This window comes from Pipistrellus hanaki (assembly GCF_964339955.1).
Source record: "Pipistrellus hanaki genome assembly, chromosome: 2".
Taxonomy (NCBI): domain Eukaryota; kingdom Metazoa; phylum Chordata; class Mammalia; order Chiroptera; family Vespertilionidae; genus Pipistrellus; species Pipistrellus hanaki.
In genome coordinates, this window is record NC_140504.1 from 91,540,088 (window position 1) to 91,558,710 (window position 18,623).

General features: G+C 37.5%; 1 protein-coding gene and 1 long non-coding RNA gene across 3 annotated transcripts in view; one reads left to right on the forward strand and one right to left on the reverse strand.

Moving 5' to 3' along the window:
- Positions 1-1,560: 1,560 nt before the first annotated feature.
- On the reverse strand, positions 1,561-13,415 carry HSPA13 (heat shock protein family A (Hsp70) member 13). 2 transcript variants are annotated; one of them, XM_084875947.1, is made up of 5 exons: positions 13,185-13,409; positions 11,377-11,717; positions 8,616-8,829; positions 6,328-6,495; positions 1,561-4,994 (listed from the first exon to the last, which is right to left on the reverse strand). In XM_084875947.1, exons 1-5 carry the CDS (start codon positions 13,345-13,347, stop codon positions 4,327-4,329), a joined length of 1,554 nt encoding a protein of 517 aa, XP_084732073.1. In that variant the 5' UTR covers positions 13,348-13,409; the 3' UTR covers positions 1,561-4,326. The 2 variants fall into 2 exon arrangements, with proteins under 2 accessions (XP_084732073.1, XP_084732074.1); XM_084875948.1 differs by lacking the exon at positions 6,328-6,495 and having other exon boundaries at positions 13,185-13,415.
- Positions 13,416-13,666: 251 nt separating this feature from the next.
- LOC311618451 overlaps positions 13,667-18,623 on the forward strand; it is a 36,921-nt gene continuing 31,964 nt past the window's right edge. The window contains exon 1 of the long non-coding RNA XR_014794331.1: positions 13,667-13,833. This is a non-coding gene — a long non-coding RNA (uncharacterized lncRNA). The remainder of the gene's footprint in view (positions 13,834-18,623) is intronic.

An 18,623-nucleotide genomic window follows, 5' to 3' on the forward strand; every position in this document is an offset into this window, starting at 1 on the left:
ATCTGAAATTTATTTACCTTCTACAATTGAAACTTTGTAGCCTGGAGTGGAGCCAAGCCTCCTGCTCACTACATGGCTGCAGCCATTTCTTTTGGGGTTTGTGTATCTTCTATAATTGAAACTTTATAGCCTTGCATCGAGGCCTGGGCCGGCTAGGGCAGGTGGAAAGCTTTGCTTCTTCCATTGCCGGGGGCAACCCTAGCCTCCCGCTCTTTTCAGCTCCGTGGCTGCCACCATTTCTGTTTGGATTTGTTTACCTTCTATAATTAAAACTTTGTAGCCTTGAGTGGAGGCTTAGGCCAGCTATGGCAGGCAGAAAGCTTGGCTTCTTTAATTGCCTGGAAAAGCCAAGCCTCCTTCCTGTACTCTGTGGCTGTAGCCATCTTGATTGGGTTTATTTGCATACTCATTCTGATTGGCTGGTGGGTGTGGCTAGTGGGTGTAGCAGAGTGATGTTTAATTTGCACATTTCTCTTTTATTAGGTAGGACTTTTTTCTGGGATTTTCTTACAATTCCATGAAAAATTGGCAAGCCATGAACTTCTTTGTTCATTTCCTTTTCTTTCTACCATTTCTATCCACTCATAATATTTAGCATTTTCTATGTGCCACTTACTAAAAAACAACAAAGTAGACTATTATCTATTTATAAAATCTTTGTCAGAAGTGGAAAAAATTAAATAACACTAAACCTTCAATGAAAGGTCTTTCATGGATACTCTCCAAAAGTTTGATACTGAACAGAAAAAGTACTATGGGAGTGTATTATGGGTTGTCTAAGGAAGCACATTATTGGGGTTAAGCACTGACTGAAGAATGAATCATGATTCTACTTATTAGTTGAATAATCCTAGGGAAATTAGATCCATGCTTTTAATTCCCCTATCTGAAAATGGGGATAATAGCACCTACTCATGAATGTGCAAAAATAAAACTAAATTGGTTAGTATTACTAACATATTTAGAACAGTCTTGGAACACAGTAAACACTCTATTATCTATTGCTGAAAAACAAATACAATATTTAGTAGCTTAAAACAAAAATGTAATATGTTTACATAAATCAGGAATCTGGAAACCACTTAGCTGAGATTCTGCTTTAAGATCTCATGAGATTTCATTCAAATTTCAACTGTGGCTGAATCATCTGGAGCTCTGCCTAGAGAAGGGTCAGGCTCTCACATAGTTGGAAGGTGGTTATTGGCTGGGTTATCCCTGCTCACCTACATATGACTCTCATATTCCAGAGCTTCTTCCCTATGTGTACTCACCATCTGAATAGCCTGGTCTTCTTTACAAGTGAGTGCATGCATCCAACAGAGAAACCAGTCTTATAATCCAGCTTCAGAATTGACATCCGAAGCACTACTGTCCTATTCTGATCATTAGCAGTGAGTCGTTAAATCTTGCTGGGAGGTTGGGATCATAAGCAGCCTCATCAGAGGCTGCCTACCCAATGGGTAAATGAAATAAATATGAAAATGTCCCTATATTTCCTCATATATTTGAGTTTCTCAGTAATGGCAGTTAAAATAACAAAGGAATCACAGGAATTAGCAGTGAAGAATCAAGTCTACTATCTTTATTTAAGGGCTCATTTGAAAAGACTACAGTAATATAATAAACTTCTCTAAAATATTTTATATAAAAATTATCAACATTAGAAAATTATAAGTATTAACCGTCAGCCAAAGAATTAAAGTAGCCTACTATGCAGGATTATTTATTAACCAACTAGATTAGTTTAGGTGTTGGCTCCACTATAGTTAGGAGTCATGAACTGGTATTCAGAATTATGGACACAGTGTTTATAATATACTTCTAAGTCAGGGAAATAAGCAGAAAAGTAAGCTATTTCAGAGACAACCAGATGCAGGGAACTAGGAAACAGCTGTTGAGGTCACAAGCCATGGGTATCAGGTCAGCTCTATCCCCACTTCCTTTTTTATTTATATACCTCAGAAAAGAACTCAGGATTAGTCCTAAAGAAAAAATAGAGTATACAGCTTAAGACAAAATGCAAAGTCATATTTATTTACATTAAAATATGAATGACCTATATACACACAAATTTAAGAGGCACAATCTGTTATGTACAATACATGTACACAGTAATATCCGTAGATACATCAGTGGTTTGAGTGAAAACACAGTACCAAAACATTCCTGATACAAAATAAATTACTCATTCACATAATCTATTTATACAAGACATCTAATATTTTAAGTTATATACCTCAAAAAACACTAGCTATACAGCTAAAACGTAATGTTTGTTTTATGAAGAATGTCTTCAGATTATACATAAATGATCACTTTCAGAATCCATTTTTATCTTTTAAATAAGCTACATTGATGTTGTCTATTTATTTATAGCCTAGTAAAATGATTGAAGATAGACATTACTTCATCTTTTAAGTTGAAACTATACTAGAGTATATGTTAAACTATTGCCCCAATTCCAACACTGCCATCGTCATTTTCAGACACAATCAAGTTATTTAAATTCCAATTTTAGAGTATGAGATTCATTGCCCTATTTTGCAAATTGTTTCCTCCAAAAAATATGATCATATTGTCCTCAACTATCTCATATTTTGGAGAAATTCAAGTTTTTAAAAAAATCTTAAAATGCTTCAGGGTTAAGCATTTTATATGTAGATTTTGAGAAAGTGAACACTTTAAAGAACTTCATAAAAAGATTGTTTGCAATTCTAAAATCTATTAAAGATTTATATGAAGTCCAAGAGAACACTTGAGTATTTTCATAATGTAGTGAATGTTTCATCTTTGGCATTTCTCCATTAGTTCTAAAATGAAATACATAAACGAACACTTTATATTTTTCTATCTACCTACTTCAGATATTTTCTGTACACAAGTGTTTGAAATTTCATTGCTAAGAAAGTTTTTTAGATCTGCAAAAAAGTGTTAACATTTAGTTTTTTATTGAGAAGTTGAAATGTTCTGATGTTGCTGAAATGAGTTTACTTATTTCTTTTTTAAGAACTGGAAATTCAACATCCTGACAAATTCAATAATGGATAAAGCAGGCAAAATTTAACAAAAATATTGACCAGAGTATAATTTTTTAATAATAATATGAAGCATGCCTATATTAAGGGGAAGAAAAATATGAGCATCACAGAAACAAAACTGCTATATTCTTTTTTGGTCCCTGTAGCTTTCCTAAAAGGAAACAGAACAAAACAAAACTGCTACTAATGCTGATTAGTAGAAATTTTTTTCACATTGCCTTCTTATTAGATTTCCACATTACTTCCAATATTCACGAATCTTTTTAATCTCTTCATACACCAACCTTAAGGCTAAAAATTGTCCAAGTGTAACTATTTTAAAAATGACAGTACGAAATAATAGTAAGGTTTTTATAAGTGAGCATATTTTTCCTCATTCGAAACTAAATATGGGGGGAAAAATCTCAGAAAAACTGAATCAAATACCAGCTACGTTATCCAGGACTAACTGAAAATAAGCAAAGAAACAAAACAAAAACATAAAACAAATACTGTAGCTAGTTACTGCTATCTATCAATGTCTGAAAAAATCTTGAATAACAAAAACTGATAGTAAGGATGGTTTTATTGTCACATTAATGTATTTTAAAAAGGCTATTAAAAATTCCCCATTGTTTGCTACCCAGACAGAATCATGGAAATCCAAGCGGATAATGATGCACAGCAGATAAAGAAACTAGAATATATAAATTGGATATTTCTACTATCTGGTATTGGAACATTTGAATAAATTTGTAGCTATTTCAGAAAGAGAAATATATCCAATGAATATATTTTAAAAATCTGGAGAATGCAGGTTACATGGATACATAATGGGGTACTGAATCTGTGAAAGTAATTTTATTATATAATATGGCAATTACTGAATATCACATATATACGTAGCTTATATTAATATTTCTATCTCCCAGCCAATGCTAACTGAAATCAACGCTGTCCTTCAAGTATAATTCAAATTATTAGTTACATGTGATAATCAAGTAAATTAATTGGCACTAAACAATGTTCAAAGAAAACAATTGTAAGTGCATATAGTTATCTACTTCCAGAATCTAGAAAATATAGCCATCCATGTTCCTATTCTATCATTTTAGATGTATTTGTAGGAATGGGATCTCTTCAAAATCAAATAGGATCAATCTGGTCACATTAAATCTTAAAACAAATGGTATGTAAATTTTATATATCTGAATGTTGCCTTTTAGATAAATTTTTGAGATAGCTTAGACACTTTTTTTTTTTTGAAGAAATGGTCAGATAAGATCATAAATAATCATTCCTCCATAATTCAGTTAAAATTGGTTTTTTGTAAATGCTTATTGGGAATTTCTAAAGCACTGACTTGAAGAGGCCAAGAACCTCCATCAATTCCTGCTTGGATAGCCACTCCTGTCACCACTGCCAGGTCAGGGTCTACAGACGTGTTGGGATCCTTCCCAAAAAACTCCTGAATGACTTGACGGATTCGAGGAATACGAGTAGAGCCCCCAACCAATACCACCTCATCAACTTCAGTCTTTTCCAGATGGCCTTCTTTCAATACTTGCTGAATGGGTACCAGAATTTTCTGGAAGAGATCTTCATTTAGGGTGTCAAAGAGCTCCCGTGATATTTCTGTTTCAAATAAAACCTGACTTTCTCCACTTTTCTTTTCAGAAAGGCCAGCTCCAAACATGCCACTCACATGGTGGCCATCTGCTGGGGACAGTCTGTCCTTTGACAGTTCAGTGTCACTATTCGGAATTTCCTTCTTGTCCTTTTCCTCTATGGTTAGTAACACTGACATTTGAGCAGATTGATGAAAAGTCAGATTTAATTTTACCATTTCCACAGCTTGTCTTAATCTGTGAATTTCCTCCTTCCTAGAGGGTAGGAAGCCGTATGTTTGATAGATCTGTTTATATAAGTACTGAAGCAATCTCTGATTGAAGTCCTGTCCTCCAAGTTTATTGTTTCCTAAGTTAAAAATAAAAAAGTTTATATTATAGTTATTCATATTGTGTGTAAACATGTACTTATTTAGCATGTATGTATAAATATAACTTTATTGGAGTAACAAAGTTTGTATTGAAGATATTAAGATTTTATTCATACAAAGAATGATTAAAAAATAACAGGGTTGAGATGACTTTAACTCAAATGTGTACTATGAAACAGTTCAGCCATGGCTGATGTAGAGCATTGTTTTATACATCAGAAAGTGGCGAGTTCCATTCCCTGTCCCAGTCAGGCCATGTACCCAGGTTGCAGGTTCGATCCCTGGTGGGGGTGTATGCAGGAGGCAGCCACCTGATGTTTCTATCTCACACCAATGTTTCTCTCTCTCTTCCCCTTCCTAAAAAGACACACACAAAAAAAACACACACAAAAAAACCTCCATGCCTCTCCACATTCCAGCCCCAGGAAAATTACCAATACTCTTCTCTGGCTATATTTATACTTATAAAACACACACACACACACACACACACACACACACACACACACACTAAAAAACAACAAAAAGTACACATCTGGGTTAATTTTTTAAAATGATATAAAAGGAAATATCTCAATGATATCAAATATTTTTTCAGAAAACAGATCAAAAAAGAAAACAGATTGACTTTTAAGTAACAATTTAGAAACACTAAATAATATTATTCAATAGAAGAAAGTCCTTCTTATAAATAAAATGTACCAGTAGGCATTTTATCTTTAAGAAAAAAACAAAAATCCTTTGCTTGTATGGTTAAAAGCAGAAAAGCAGAAAAAAATGACTTAAAAGGAAAAGAGTAATAGAATATAAATCCTCAGCACTAAACTTGATTCTAAAGAGAGTCCAGTTAGAAGACAAATGCAGAAGACTACTTATAACTTACAGTTCTACTTTTCAAAGTCTTATTCATCCCTTAACCTAAATTAAAACAAAAAACCTTAAAAATATTTAGAATGAAAAATCCTATCACTTTCTAAAGAATACTAAAGATATCTATTTTGTGAAACAGATTACCTAATGAAATGAAATCAACTGACCACCCTTCATTTTAAAAAAAAATTCTTTCCTTCTGTTCCCTTTACCATAGCCATGAAAAGCATTGACTCAGTGAGCTACCACTGGCAGTGTATTCATCTGACTTATAGGATACACAATCATTTTTTGTAAATACATATAAGTGGCAGCATAAAATTACATATACAGATTACCAAAATGAAGTCAAAGAATACTGGGAGAAAAAAATTAAACACTTCACACATTAGATATGCTAATGTGCCTAAACCTCTTTAACTCTCTCTATATTTTTCTTACCAGACATTGCCCTGGTTAGAAACATTCCTCCTTGTTTATTCAGTAATGATACATCTAGAGTTCCTCCGCCCAAATCTATCACCAAGACGTGAAAGACATCAGCCTTGTGGAGACCATAGGCCATAGCTGCTGCTGTGGGTTCATTTATTACCCTTAAGATCTTCAGTCCTGTATGATGGGTTGGAGGAGACACAATTAAGAAATTCAATCTCACGTTAGTGTTTTCTATAGATCAAATTCTGTTGGTACAAAAAACTCCACTCAGTAATAGAAAGGACAGTCATAAACCCAATAAAAACAACATAATGTTATTGTTCCTCTAAATAGGTATCATTAAAATTTTCTAAAAGATTACAATAAGATGAAATAAAGGTCCAGATTCAGTGGAACATATCACTTTATTCTTAATTCATACTCCATTAAAAAAAAAAATCTGAGCCTCTTCTCATTGTCATATTTTACTTGGGAATTTATGAGCAATAAAACTTTAATCATTATATATTACTAGAGGCCCAAAATTCGTGCATGGGGGGAGGGGTAAGAGAGGATGTACCTAAGCCTGGCCTGCACCCTCTCCAATCCAGGACCCCTCAGGAGATGTCCGATTGCTGGTTTAGGCCCAAAACCACAGATTAGGGCCTGACTGCCTCTAACTGACCCATTTTGCTGGCCTGATTGCCCCTAACCACCTCTGCCTGCCTGCCTGATGCACCTAAACGCTCTCTCCTGCTGGCCTGATCCCCCATAACAGACTCTGCCTTGGCCCCCGCCACTGTAGCTTTGTCCAAAAGGATGTCCTGAAGATGTCCGGTCTATCCAGTCTAATTAGCATGTTATCCTTTTATTAGTTTAGATAACAAACTACTATGGAAATTAGATAAGTTTACTGTGCTCTTCTGTTAAAAATGGAAGGTGAATAAACAGAAAATAAAAAATCTAGATGAGATGCTCTAATAGCTAAAATTATAATTTTAAAGAAATGCTTAAAATATAACCCTGAAACATAAGAAATTAGCTGAATCTAAAAAATACAGCTAATCTGATTTTGATTTATTGACTATGTGCAAGTAAAGGATCAGATGTTCTTAAGCAAAAAAATTCCTGCTTTAAACTACCTGCCACATGAGTGTAGTCTGGAAAGTTATAAGGAGCCATAAAACTATTCAGACTCTTAAGAATTTATTCAGAGATCATAATACCCTTCATCTTAGTTCTCTGACTTTAGCACTCACTCTGTTCTGGCCACACTTGCTAATGTACTATCTTCTTAATAGCAAATTCCCATTTTGTGGCTTCCCCACTGGCTGTTCTCTCTCCTGCAACATACTTTGCCTATGTCCCTGGCTATCTACCTTACTTCTCTTAAATCTGCTTAAATGTCATTTTCTCAATGAGGCCTACCTGACCACTCTCTTTAAAACCTGCAATACCCCCTATTCTCTAACCTTTTCTAGCTTCTCCTACCCCCTCCCCAAAGGATGTTACTTTCAGATATATACATATATATCTAGGTTCTCTACCAGTGGCCAGTTTACTCCTCCAGGGACATTTGGTAATATCTGGAGGAAAAAAAGACTGTCACCCCTTAGATGGGGAGGGTTCTGTTAGCATCTGGCAAGTAGAGGCTAGAGATGTTGCAAAATATCCTATAGTACACTGGACAGTCCCCCTACAACAAAGAATTATCCAGCTTAAAACCTCAATAATGCTATAGTTGTGAAATAATTAATAAGTATATTAAATACCCCATAATATACTTATTCTTGTGCTGATCTTGAGTTTCCCTCTAGTAGAATATAAGGTCCATGGGAATTGGAATTTGTCTGGTTACATAATTCAGCTTTATATTTATATAAGGCATATATCTTTTCAAAATAAATTCCATGAGAACAGATATATACTGAAACACTCAGATTTGTTGAATGATGTTAAATGAATTCTCCCCCACCTTAAGGCCTTTTGAAAACATTATATTCGTCTTAATATTAAAGAAAGGTTAGAAGAAAAAAACTTGCTTCTAACATGTGTCCATGTTATCTTGCAGCTTTATCATGTGCCTGACAGTGATACATATTTTTTTTGTTATTGTCAGTGATACATATATTTTATATTGTCCTATAGACTTCCTTAATTATCATTTGCAAACTTGTATCAAAATCCATCTAATTTACCTGACATATAGTTATGTGTTTAGTTAGATGGTTTACAAAGTGATACATCTTACTACAGAAAATTTTCAGCCTCAGAAAATTTTGGTGAAAATGTAACTCGGGCAAAGATAATATTACCTGCAAGGTTAGCAGCTTCAATTGTTGAATTTCTCTGTTTTAAATCAAATTCTGCTGGTACAGAAATAACAGCGTTGGCAACTGGCATTCCAAGATATTCCTCTGCCATTTCCTTTAATTTCAGTAATAGTCTAGAGCCAACGTATTCTGGGGAAATGGTGATGGTCTCATTACTTGTCACAGAAAACTCAACCATTCCATTTTTGTTTAAAACCTGTGAATAATAGGAATAAACTTTACTAAGGAGATAAAAGACCTATACTTGGAAAACTACAGGACACTGAAAAGAGATAGTGGAAGACATAAACAAATGGAAGAATATATCATGCTCATGGATTGGTAGAGTCAACATCATCAAAACGTCTATATTATCCAAAGCAATTTATAGATTCAATGCAATCCCCATTAAAATACCAATGGCAGCCTGGCCGGCATAGGTTGGTGGTTGAGTGTTGACATATGAATCAGGAGGTCACTGTTTGATTCCCAGTCAGGGCATACAGGGGTTGCAGGCTGGATCCCCAATGAGGGGCATGCAGGAGGCAGCCAATCGATGACTTTCCCATCACTGATGTTTCTATATCTCTCCCTCTCCCTTCCTCTCTAAAATAAATAAAAATATGTTTAAAAAAAATAAAAATCTACATCTTTAAATAAATAAATAAACAAACAAACAAACAAACAAATAAATAAATAAAATACCAAGAGCATATTTCGCAGGCCTAGAACACTCTCCAAAAAATTCATATGGAATAAAAAATGATCCCAAATAGCCACAGCAATCCTGAGAAAGAAGAATAAAGTAGGGATCACAATACCAGATATCAAGCTATATTACAAAGCCACGGTTCTCAGAGCTGCCTGATACTGGCACATTGACCAAGAACAGACTTATTGACCAATGGAACAGAACAGAGAACCCAGAAATTCAGCCATTATGCTGAATTAATATTTGACAAAGGAGGCAAGAGCATACAATGGAGTCAAGAATGGTGCTGGGAAAATTGGTCAGATACATGCAAAAAATGAAACTAGATCACCAACTTAGACTATACACAAAAATAATCTCAAAATGGTTAAAGGACTTAAATGTAAGACAGCAACCCATAAAAAATCTTGAAGACTCTATAGGCAGCAAAATGTCAGACCTACGTAGTAGCAATACCTTTACCAATACAGCTCGTAGGGCAATGGAAACTAAGGAGAAAATAAACAAATGGGACCACATCAAAATCAAAAAGCTTCTGCAGAGCAAAAGAAACCATTAACAAAAAGAATGCCCACTGCATGTGAGATGTTTTCCAATGCTATCTCTGATAAGGGTTTAATTTCCAAAATTTACAGGGAACTCATACAACTTAAGAAAAAGAAGATAAACAATCCAAACAAAAAATGGGCAAAGGACCTAAATAGACACTTTTTAAAAGAGGACATACTGAAGGCCAAGAAACATATGAAAACATATTCAAAGTCACTAATCATTGAAGAGATGCAAATTAAAACAACAATGAGGTAACATCTCACACCTGTCAGAATGGCTATCATCAACAAATCAACAAAGAACAAGTGCTGGCAAGGATGTATAGAAAAAGGAACCATCATGCACTGCAGGTGGGAATGCAGACTGGTGCAGCCATTGTAGAAAACAGTATGGAGTTTCCTCAAAAAGTTAAAAACTCCTATTTGACCCAGTAATCCCACTTCTGGGAATATATCCCAAGAAATAAGAAACACCAATCAGAAAGGATATATGCACCCCTATGTTCATAGCAGCATTGTTTACAATAGCAAAGATTTGGAAACAGCCCAAGTGCCCATCAGCAGATGACTGGATTAGAAAACAATGGTACATCTACACCAGTCTTTCCCAAAGTGTGGTACTCGTATCCCCAGGGGCACGGGAAGAGTTTGGTGGGGGTACGGGTTGCACCGGAGTTTGGTGGGGATATGCACTGCACCGTGCTTAGCTGCACCTAATTCAACGTTCTCATGAGTACGAGGGGTACTCAGCGTTACGAAAATTATAGAAGGGGTACCCATATGTCAAAAGTTTGGGAAACCCTGATCTACACAATGGAATACTATGCTGCTATAAAACGGAAGGAACTCCTACCATTTGCAACAGCATGGATGGAATGGAAAACATTATGCTAAACAAAATAAATCATTCAGAGAAAGATAAATATCACATGATCTTACTCATATATGGGATATAATGAACAACATAAACCGATGAACAAAAATAGAAATAGACAAAGAAACACTGAACAGACAATCCAACCACAGAGGAAAGGCAGGAGAGCATGGGAGAGTGTGTGTGTGGGGGGAGAGAGGAAGGGGGAGGGAGGAGAAGTTAAGAAATCAACAAAAGACTTGTATGTGTGCATATTACCATAATCAATGGATAAGGACACTGTGGCAGAGGGGGTTTGTCCTGGGAGTGGCCAGGAGGGATCAATTGGAGGAAAAGGAGACATATGTAATATTTTTGAAAATAAAAAAATAAAAGCCTGTGAATAAGATTTGCAAAGAAAAGAAAAGAATGTAAAAGCATACATACATACACACACTGGACTTTAATCAAAACTTACCTTTACAAGGTCAGAAATAATAGGGATTGATGCAAGCTATCACTTTTTACTTATCTATTGGCAAAAACTAAAATAATTTTTAATAAAAAGTTTTATAATTTGTTGCCAAAACATATAATTGAATTTATAACTGACCAAAAATTAAAATAGATTTTAGCTTAACTACTTACCTTAAATGGGTATCTGCCAACTTCAGCCTCCAGCTCTTCTGGGGTAAAAATCTTGCCTATGAATCTTTTGGCATCATATATTGTGTTCTGAGGATTTGAATCCGCCAGCTCTAAGCTTTCATATCCCACATAAACATCATGGTCAGTAAAAGACACCATGCTGGGTATGCTGATATGGCCATTCTCATCCGGAATGACCTTTACTTTTCCTGTGCCAGGATAAAACACCCCAACAGAGCAGTAAGTGGTGCCAAGGTCAATTCCAATCACTTTAGGAGTAGGCAATGGTAAATACTGTTGTGACAAATAACCAGCCAATAGGAGAGTCAAAACAGCTGATCCTGAAATACAACAAATTAAAATATGTCTTATCAAACTAGTACAATAAGCTAAATTACTATAGTAAAGTCCCTTTAATACCACTCTTTGAAACAAGACTAAAAAAATATACTCTCAAAATATTTTATTTTATAATACTAATGGTAACACTTCTCTCAAACATCAAATTTTTCACACAGTAAAGTGACAGCACTTAAAATGAGGTAACAAGAAAAACAAAAACCTGTTTGTCTATTTCACTATGCGTGGATAAAGGAATAAAAAGTAAAAACATTTTTACTTATCAGTAACAACTGTGCTGATGTTGACGGGGAAACTTATTCTTCTGGAGCAAATTAGATATAATCCAATTTCTTGATCAATTGATACTTGATTTTACAGCTCTATAATTAGCTTTATTATTTAAAAACACACACACTCAATTACTAAAATTTCCACAGCAAAAACTCTCATATTGTAAGGCTAAAATTATTTATCCCTTTATCTCCTTTTTTCTTTAAACAACATGAAATCGATAAATTGGATAAAATGATTTTGAAAGCTGCTTAGATATTAAACTGTCAACTCATAACAACACAGTTAACTTTCTCTGTGTTGAAATAACAATTAAGGACACACTTCTATCACAAGTAATATTTAGAGAAGAATCATCAGAGTGTGTCCTGCAAACTTGAAGACAACATACACGGAGGCGCCTCGCAGGCAGGTTTGCTCACTGCTGCATCTCCTGCAGCAAGAACACCCTAGCAAAGAGCGGGTGTTCAGTAATTATTAACTGATGAGGAAAAAAGAGTATAAACAGATGCCTGATGAAGAAAGGTGTCACTTCGCATAGTACAATTAATTTATTTGGTGTCAGGAAGCTATGCTAACCTCCTGCGTCGTCCGTCCATGTTACCTATGACCTACGACGTCCATATATGTGTATGTGTCTGTTTTTACTAATGTCAGCTCATCCTCCTGAACACATAACTCAACGAAGTGAAATCAAGTGCCAAGCCCGTTTTCCTCTCGCTCCTGCATGCAGAATTTCAGAAGCACTGCATCCCTCTGCCCGGGGGAGGGGTTCTGGCCGGGCCTCACGCCCAGCGCCGCCCGCGCCCCGCCCGCCCGCGGCGGCCTCCTCCTCCACAGAGGGGGCTGGAGGCGCAGGCTCCACGGCCCCAACTCAGCGTACGATCCGGGATCGACGTCGCTTTGGAAAGAGCCGCTCCCGGGCCGGACGTCCCTGGGACGAACGCTGAAGGACGCCGCCCGCCCTACGCGGTGGGCCTACCGCGGCCTGGGCCATCCTACAGGCGACTCCAAAGCGACTTCCCCAACAGCCCAGCCCGCCTCTAACTCACCTTTTCGGCGCCATTCCTGTGGCGCAAGCTGGATCTAGAAGGTGTGGCATTACCCCGCCCACCCGGCTCCCCGCAGACGGGAGTCAGAGCCCACACCAGCTCCAGGGACCCCGGAGCACTCACCTAAGATGGTCATCTCCCCGGCCATCACAGTCCCGCCGGAGAGGTTTGGGATGAGTGTACCAGACGGGAAGCCCCGCCCCCACGCCGCCGGGCGGCCCGCGGCCCCCTGGGAAATGTAGTTCTGTGGCTCTGACGCGGCCTGGGAAGCTACATGTCGGACCATAGAAAGGACTTTCTTTACCGTGAGGTCGCGAGGCTGAGAACCTCCATTCAACTGCTGCCAGGGACAACGGAGCCGCCCTCCCACGCACGACCGCGGAGCCAATTGGGCTGAGGAGGAGGAGAGTCCGGTGGAGGGGCTGGACTTCAATCGTCCAAGGTTAAAGTCTCTCTAGCACCGCCCTGCCGCTTTGCTTTCTGGGAAGTGTAGTTTGGGCCTCCCCAGTTCGCTGGAGGGTGAGGACCGCTGGCTTATTGTGCGGGGGGGCCCAGTCCATAGCCAGGCCTGGTTCCAGCCTCTGCATTCGTCCGGTCCACCTTTAAAGCGCGCTCCTTCCCTGAATCTAGATTCTAGCTGGACTGTCACTAAAACCCCGCCTAGCCTCCATAGGATCCCTGCGCATTGGGCGTCCTGCAACTGCAATTAAGAGGACCAGCCCACTTTTTTTGTTTGTTTGTTTTGGGCTAAATAAATTCAAGCAATTTTCAGGTAAGGCGATTTATTCAAGAGAGCAGGGACACATTTCCTCTATTGCTAACGCTGAAGAAGGCCATTAAAAACAAAAAACAAACAAAAGACCTTAGCTTTCTATTGAATTCGGTCCTTAATTGGCAGGAATAGCTTTCAGAGAGGAGTTGAAGTGGCTTTTCAGGTCCCAGTCTATGAAAGACCTGATTTTTCTCACTGCGTGGTCACTGGTAATACGTCATGGCTCCTTTTCAGAGTGTTTGGCTGTTCTGGTTCACAAGAACTGTGATCCTGCAGAAGTGAATTTTTTATTTCCGCACCTGAGATTAAACCAAACAGTTGTGTTGACAACAGGTCAGGCGGCTGGGAGAATAAACTGCCCCAAGCTTACTGGTTGATTTACAAATGTGTAACAGTTGATGGCTATTGAAGCAGAATTATGGTTAGTGTGGATTCATATATATAATATTCTCTGCACTTTCGTGTATTTAAAAAAAATTATAATGAGTTTATAGTGAATACTACTCAGTATAATTTGGGTATTCTTATAAAGAATGCATGATTCAAACACTTAGTGTCTTAAACATAAATATATTATTTTACCATTCCATAGATTGAAAATTTGGTACAAGTCTTACTGAACTAAAGGGGAGAATTGTTTTCTGCTTATTTGATTTTCTGGCAGAATTTATTTCCATGTGATTTTAGGATCAAGGTGATACCTGAACCAATGAGCAGGAATTCTTCTCACAGATTTCTCACAAATTCAAAGAATGGAACCACAGACCAGAAGAGTTCAAACAAGGCAGGAGTTTATTGCAAACAAACACAGGCTCTTAGGTCAAGGAGAGGACCCCAAAAGCTTGCTCTGAAGCATTTTGCTCTTCCACTTCATATCTGCTAAAGCCCTGCTCTTGGTCTATCTGTGCCCCTTTCATTGGTTCCTGGCCTTTTTGTAGCATTTTATTTTGCACTTGCAAGAAAAGCATCCTTGTTTCAAAACACCCTGTTTTTCTGCTATCTCTTTCTCTGCAAAACATTTTGTGATTTCAGCTGCCTCTAGGATTCCTCCTTCCACCCCTTACCCTGTCTACCTAATTCTGCTTCTAACTTCTCTCAAAGGTCCCCATTTTCTTGCTAATTGTAAAGTGAAGGCTGTTCCCTGCTTTCTAGAGGCCACCAACATTCATTAGCTCAGACTGTCTTCCTCTGTCTCCCAAAGCCAGCAGCAGTGGGCCAATTCTTTGTCAGAAGACACCCTGTGATTAAATCGGATCTACCTGGACAATACAAGCTTTTCTCCTGATCTCAAGCTCTGTAACTTTAAAATTATTTGCAAAGTCCATTTTGCCATGTAAGGTAACACATCACAGGTTCCAGAAATTAGAATGTGAACCTTTTTGGGAGGCTGTTACTCCGTCTACCCCCATTCACTCTCTGGTCCCCAAAGATTTATACCCATCCACATGCAAATGCTACATGGTCTTATCCTATTATAACATTAACTCAAATCCAAACACCTAATCTAACTCTCATCAGCTTAAAAATCCTAAATATCATGTGTTTGTTTGTTTTCATTTAAATTGGCCAATAGCTGTTGTCCCATATCGCCTGTAATCAGAAGAGCAATGAAATACATGGATAAGAATGCTGGTGAGATTAGAGTATTCCAGTTGTTTCTCAGGGTTATAGTACTATTATAAAGAACAGAAAGACAACAGATGGGACATAAGAGTGAATGCAGGAATGTGGAAAGAAATGTGGATATACTGACTTCCTCAGTAGGAGTTAATAAGTATTATAAGTCTTGAAAATTTTAAGAGCTTGGCAATCTGGCCAAATGACTCAGTTGGTTGCAGCATTGTCCTGTCTTATACACCAAAAGGTTCAATTCCAGTCAGGGTACATACTAGTACCTAGGTTTCTGGGTTCCATCACTGGCAGGGGTGTGAACAGGAGGCAACCGATTGATATTTCTCTCTCACATTGATATTTCTCTCTTCCTCTCTCTAAAACAAGAGCAAAACAAACAAAAAACACATATCCTCAGGTGAGAATTTTTTTAAAAAAGAGCCCTACCCAGTTTGGCTCAGTGGATAGAGCGTTGACCTGCAGATTAAAGGGGCCCAGGTTCAATTCTGTCAAGGGCACATACCTCAGTTGCAGGCTTCTCCTCAGCCCAGGCCCTGGTCAGGGCGCATACAGGAGGCAACCAATGGTTGTGTTTCTCTGTCTTTCCATCTCTCTTCCACTCTCTCTAAAAACTGATGGAAAAATAACCTAGAGTGAGAATTTAAAAAAAAAGAAAAAAGAAAGAGGAGCAAAACAGAACTCTCTGGGGCCTTCTTTATAAGGGTGCTTAACGCATTCATGAGAGCTCTATCCTCATAATCTAGTCACCTCCCAAAGGTCCAACCTAATACCGTGGTCAGCAAACTGGGGCTCTAGAGCCATATGCAACTCTTTGGCTTTTCTACAAAATACCATAGCCTGGGCAAGTCTATTTTGAAGAAGTGGCGTTAGAAGAAGTTTAAGTTTAAAAAATTTGGCTCTCAAAAGAAATTTCAATCGTTGTACTTTTGATATTTGGCTCTGTTGACTAATGAGTTTGCCGACCACTGACCTAATACCATCATTTTGGGGATTAAGTTCAATATGAATGGGGATGATGGGTATAAATATTCAGTCTATAGCAATTATATACATAGAAAAATCGATACTGTAAAAATATCTGAGAAATAATAGGAATTGAATGAATCAAAAGAGAACACTTTGGATACTCAAATTTATTATAGAAAAGTTTAAGTATACACAAATTAGGGAGAATTAATTGCCATGTACCGCATTCAATAATTACCAACTAGTGACTAGTCATGTTTTATATTTATCTCTACCTGTTCCCTATCTCATATACTTTGAAACAAGTAGATTTATTATTTTAATCACACATATTTCACTAAGTGTCTCTAAACCAATTTTTAAATATACACAATAATATTGTCAGGGCTCAAATTTCCAATTGATTTATAAATGTTACATACATTTCCAGTTTTCTCCTTTGCATTCAAATTCAAATAAAGCCTAAAACTTGCAGTTTAAAAAAATAATAATTTGATTTTACTGATTGTATCTTCATTGTGTAAATATATTTGTATCTTTTGTGTCTATAGTTAGTGTAAATTACTAGTTAGATATAGAGGTTTGACCTAATTTAAGTGCTTTTTCTTTTTTTCTTGTAAGTTTATTTTGTCTTTGGTCATGTTTTTCCATTAGAAGGACAAATATTTGGTTGCCTCTCTTTTAGTTGATGAATAATGCCCAAACTTATGAATTTATTAAGCATTAAGGAACAATGCTATTCTAGTTTTTCTCCTCCTCCTCCTCCTCCTCCTCCTCCTCTCCTCTTCCTCCTCCTACTTCTTCTTTTACATTAGCTGGCATATGTTTATAAAGAGAAACTTATCTCATTTACTATTTGATTACCCAGTGGTAGGGTTTAAATAGAAATACAAGATTAATTCTTTTTTAAAAAAAATATATTTTTATTGATTTCAGAAAGGATGGGAGAGGGAAGGATAGAAACATCAATGACGAGAATAATTGATTGGCTGCCTCCTGCACTCTCCCCCAGTGAGGATCCAGCCTGCAATCCAGGCATGTGCTCATGACTGAAATTGAACCTGGGACCCTTCAGTCTGCACAATGCTCTCTACCTACTGAGCCAAACCAGCTAGGGTGATTAATTCTTTTGGTTTTTAAACATATTTTTATTGATTTCAGAGAGGAAGGAAGAGGGGAGAGAGAGATAGAAACATCAATGATGAAAGAGAATCATTGATCTGCTGCCAATTGCACGCTCCCCACCTGGCAACCCCGGGCATGTGCCCTTGACTGGAATCAAAGCCAGAACCCTACAGTCCACAGGCTGACCCTCTGTCCACTGAGCCAAGCCAGCTAGAACTAGGGTGATTAATTCTTGATTCATTCTCTTTACTTTCTACTTTTAAAAATAATCAGTGCCCTAGCCGGTGTGACTCAGTGGATTTAGCATTGACCTGTTCTATCCCAGGTCCCGGATACTTCAAAGTAGCCCTACAAAGAGTCCCAGATTCAATTCTGGTCAATGGCACATACCTCAGTTGCAGGCTCCTCTCCAGGGCTTGTGCAGGAGGCAACCAATCCATGTGTTTCTCTCACATGGATGTTTCTCTTTGTCTTTCCCTCTCTCTCTAACTCTGTAAAAATCAATGGAAAAATATCCCCAGGTGAGGATTAACCAAAAATAAAATAAAAATAATGAGTTAACTTGCTAGTATCTTCCAATGCTGAACAATGAATTTGTTGTTGTTGTTACATTATTATTGTGTGGTTATATATTCTGTATATTTTAATTATTGTCCTTTTATTTAGATTATCCTGACTTTAGCCAGTTTCAGCATCTTCAGATTCATTATTGAGTGTTTTTGACACAAGCCTGCTAGGCTTTTGTAGGAACCCTAATCAGAGTATGCTGGATGTTCAATTCCTGTTTTATATATTTCAAAACTCTTATTTTAGGCATATATAAATTTAATGATGATATCCTTTATTATTATCAAACTAGAGGCCCAGTGCACGAAATTCATGCATAGGATGAATTGTCCCTCAACCCAGCCTGCACCCTCTCCAATCTGGGACCCCTTGAGGGATGTCCAAATGCCTGTTTAGGCCTGATCCCATCTTGGGTTAATTTGCAACCCACTGGGATCGGGTCTAAAAGGGGAGTCGGACATCCCTCTCAAAATCCCAGACTGCTGGCTCCCAAATGCTTG

What these genes read in the sequence shown, in the direction of transcription:
- HSPA13 (XM_084875947.1), bottom strand. Translation starts at nt 13,347, where the DNA reads ATGGTCCGACATGTAGCTTCCCAGGCCGCGTCAGAGCCACAGAACTAC. An exon ending in TTGGCAGATACCCATTTAAG is followed by an intron (nt 8,830 to 11,376) that starts GTAAGTAGTTAA and finishes TATTATTCACAG; the next exon opens with GTTTTAAACAAAAATGGAAT. An exon ending in TGAAGCTGCTAACCTTGCAG is followed by an intron (nt 6,496 to 8,615) that starts GTAATATTATCT and finishes CCCATCATACAG; the next exon opens with GACTGAAGATCTTAAGGGTA.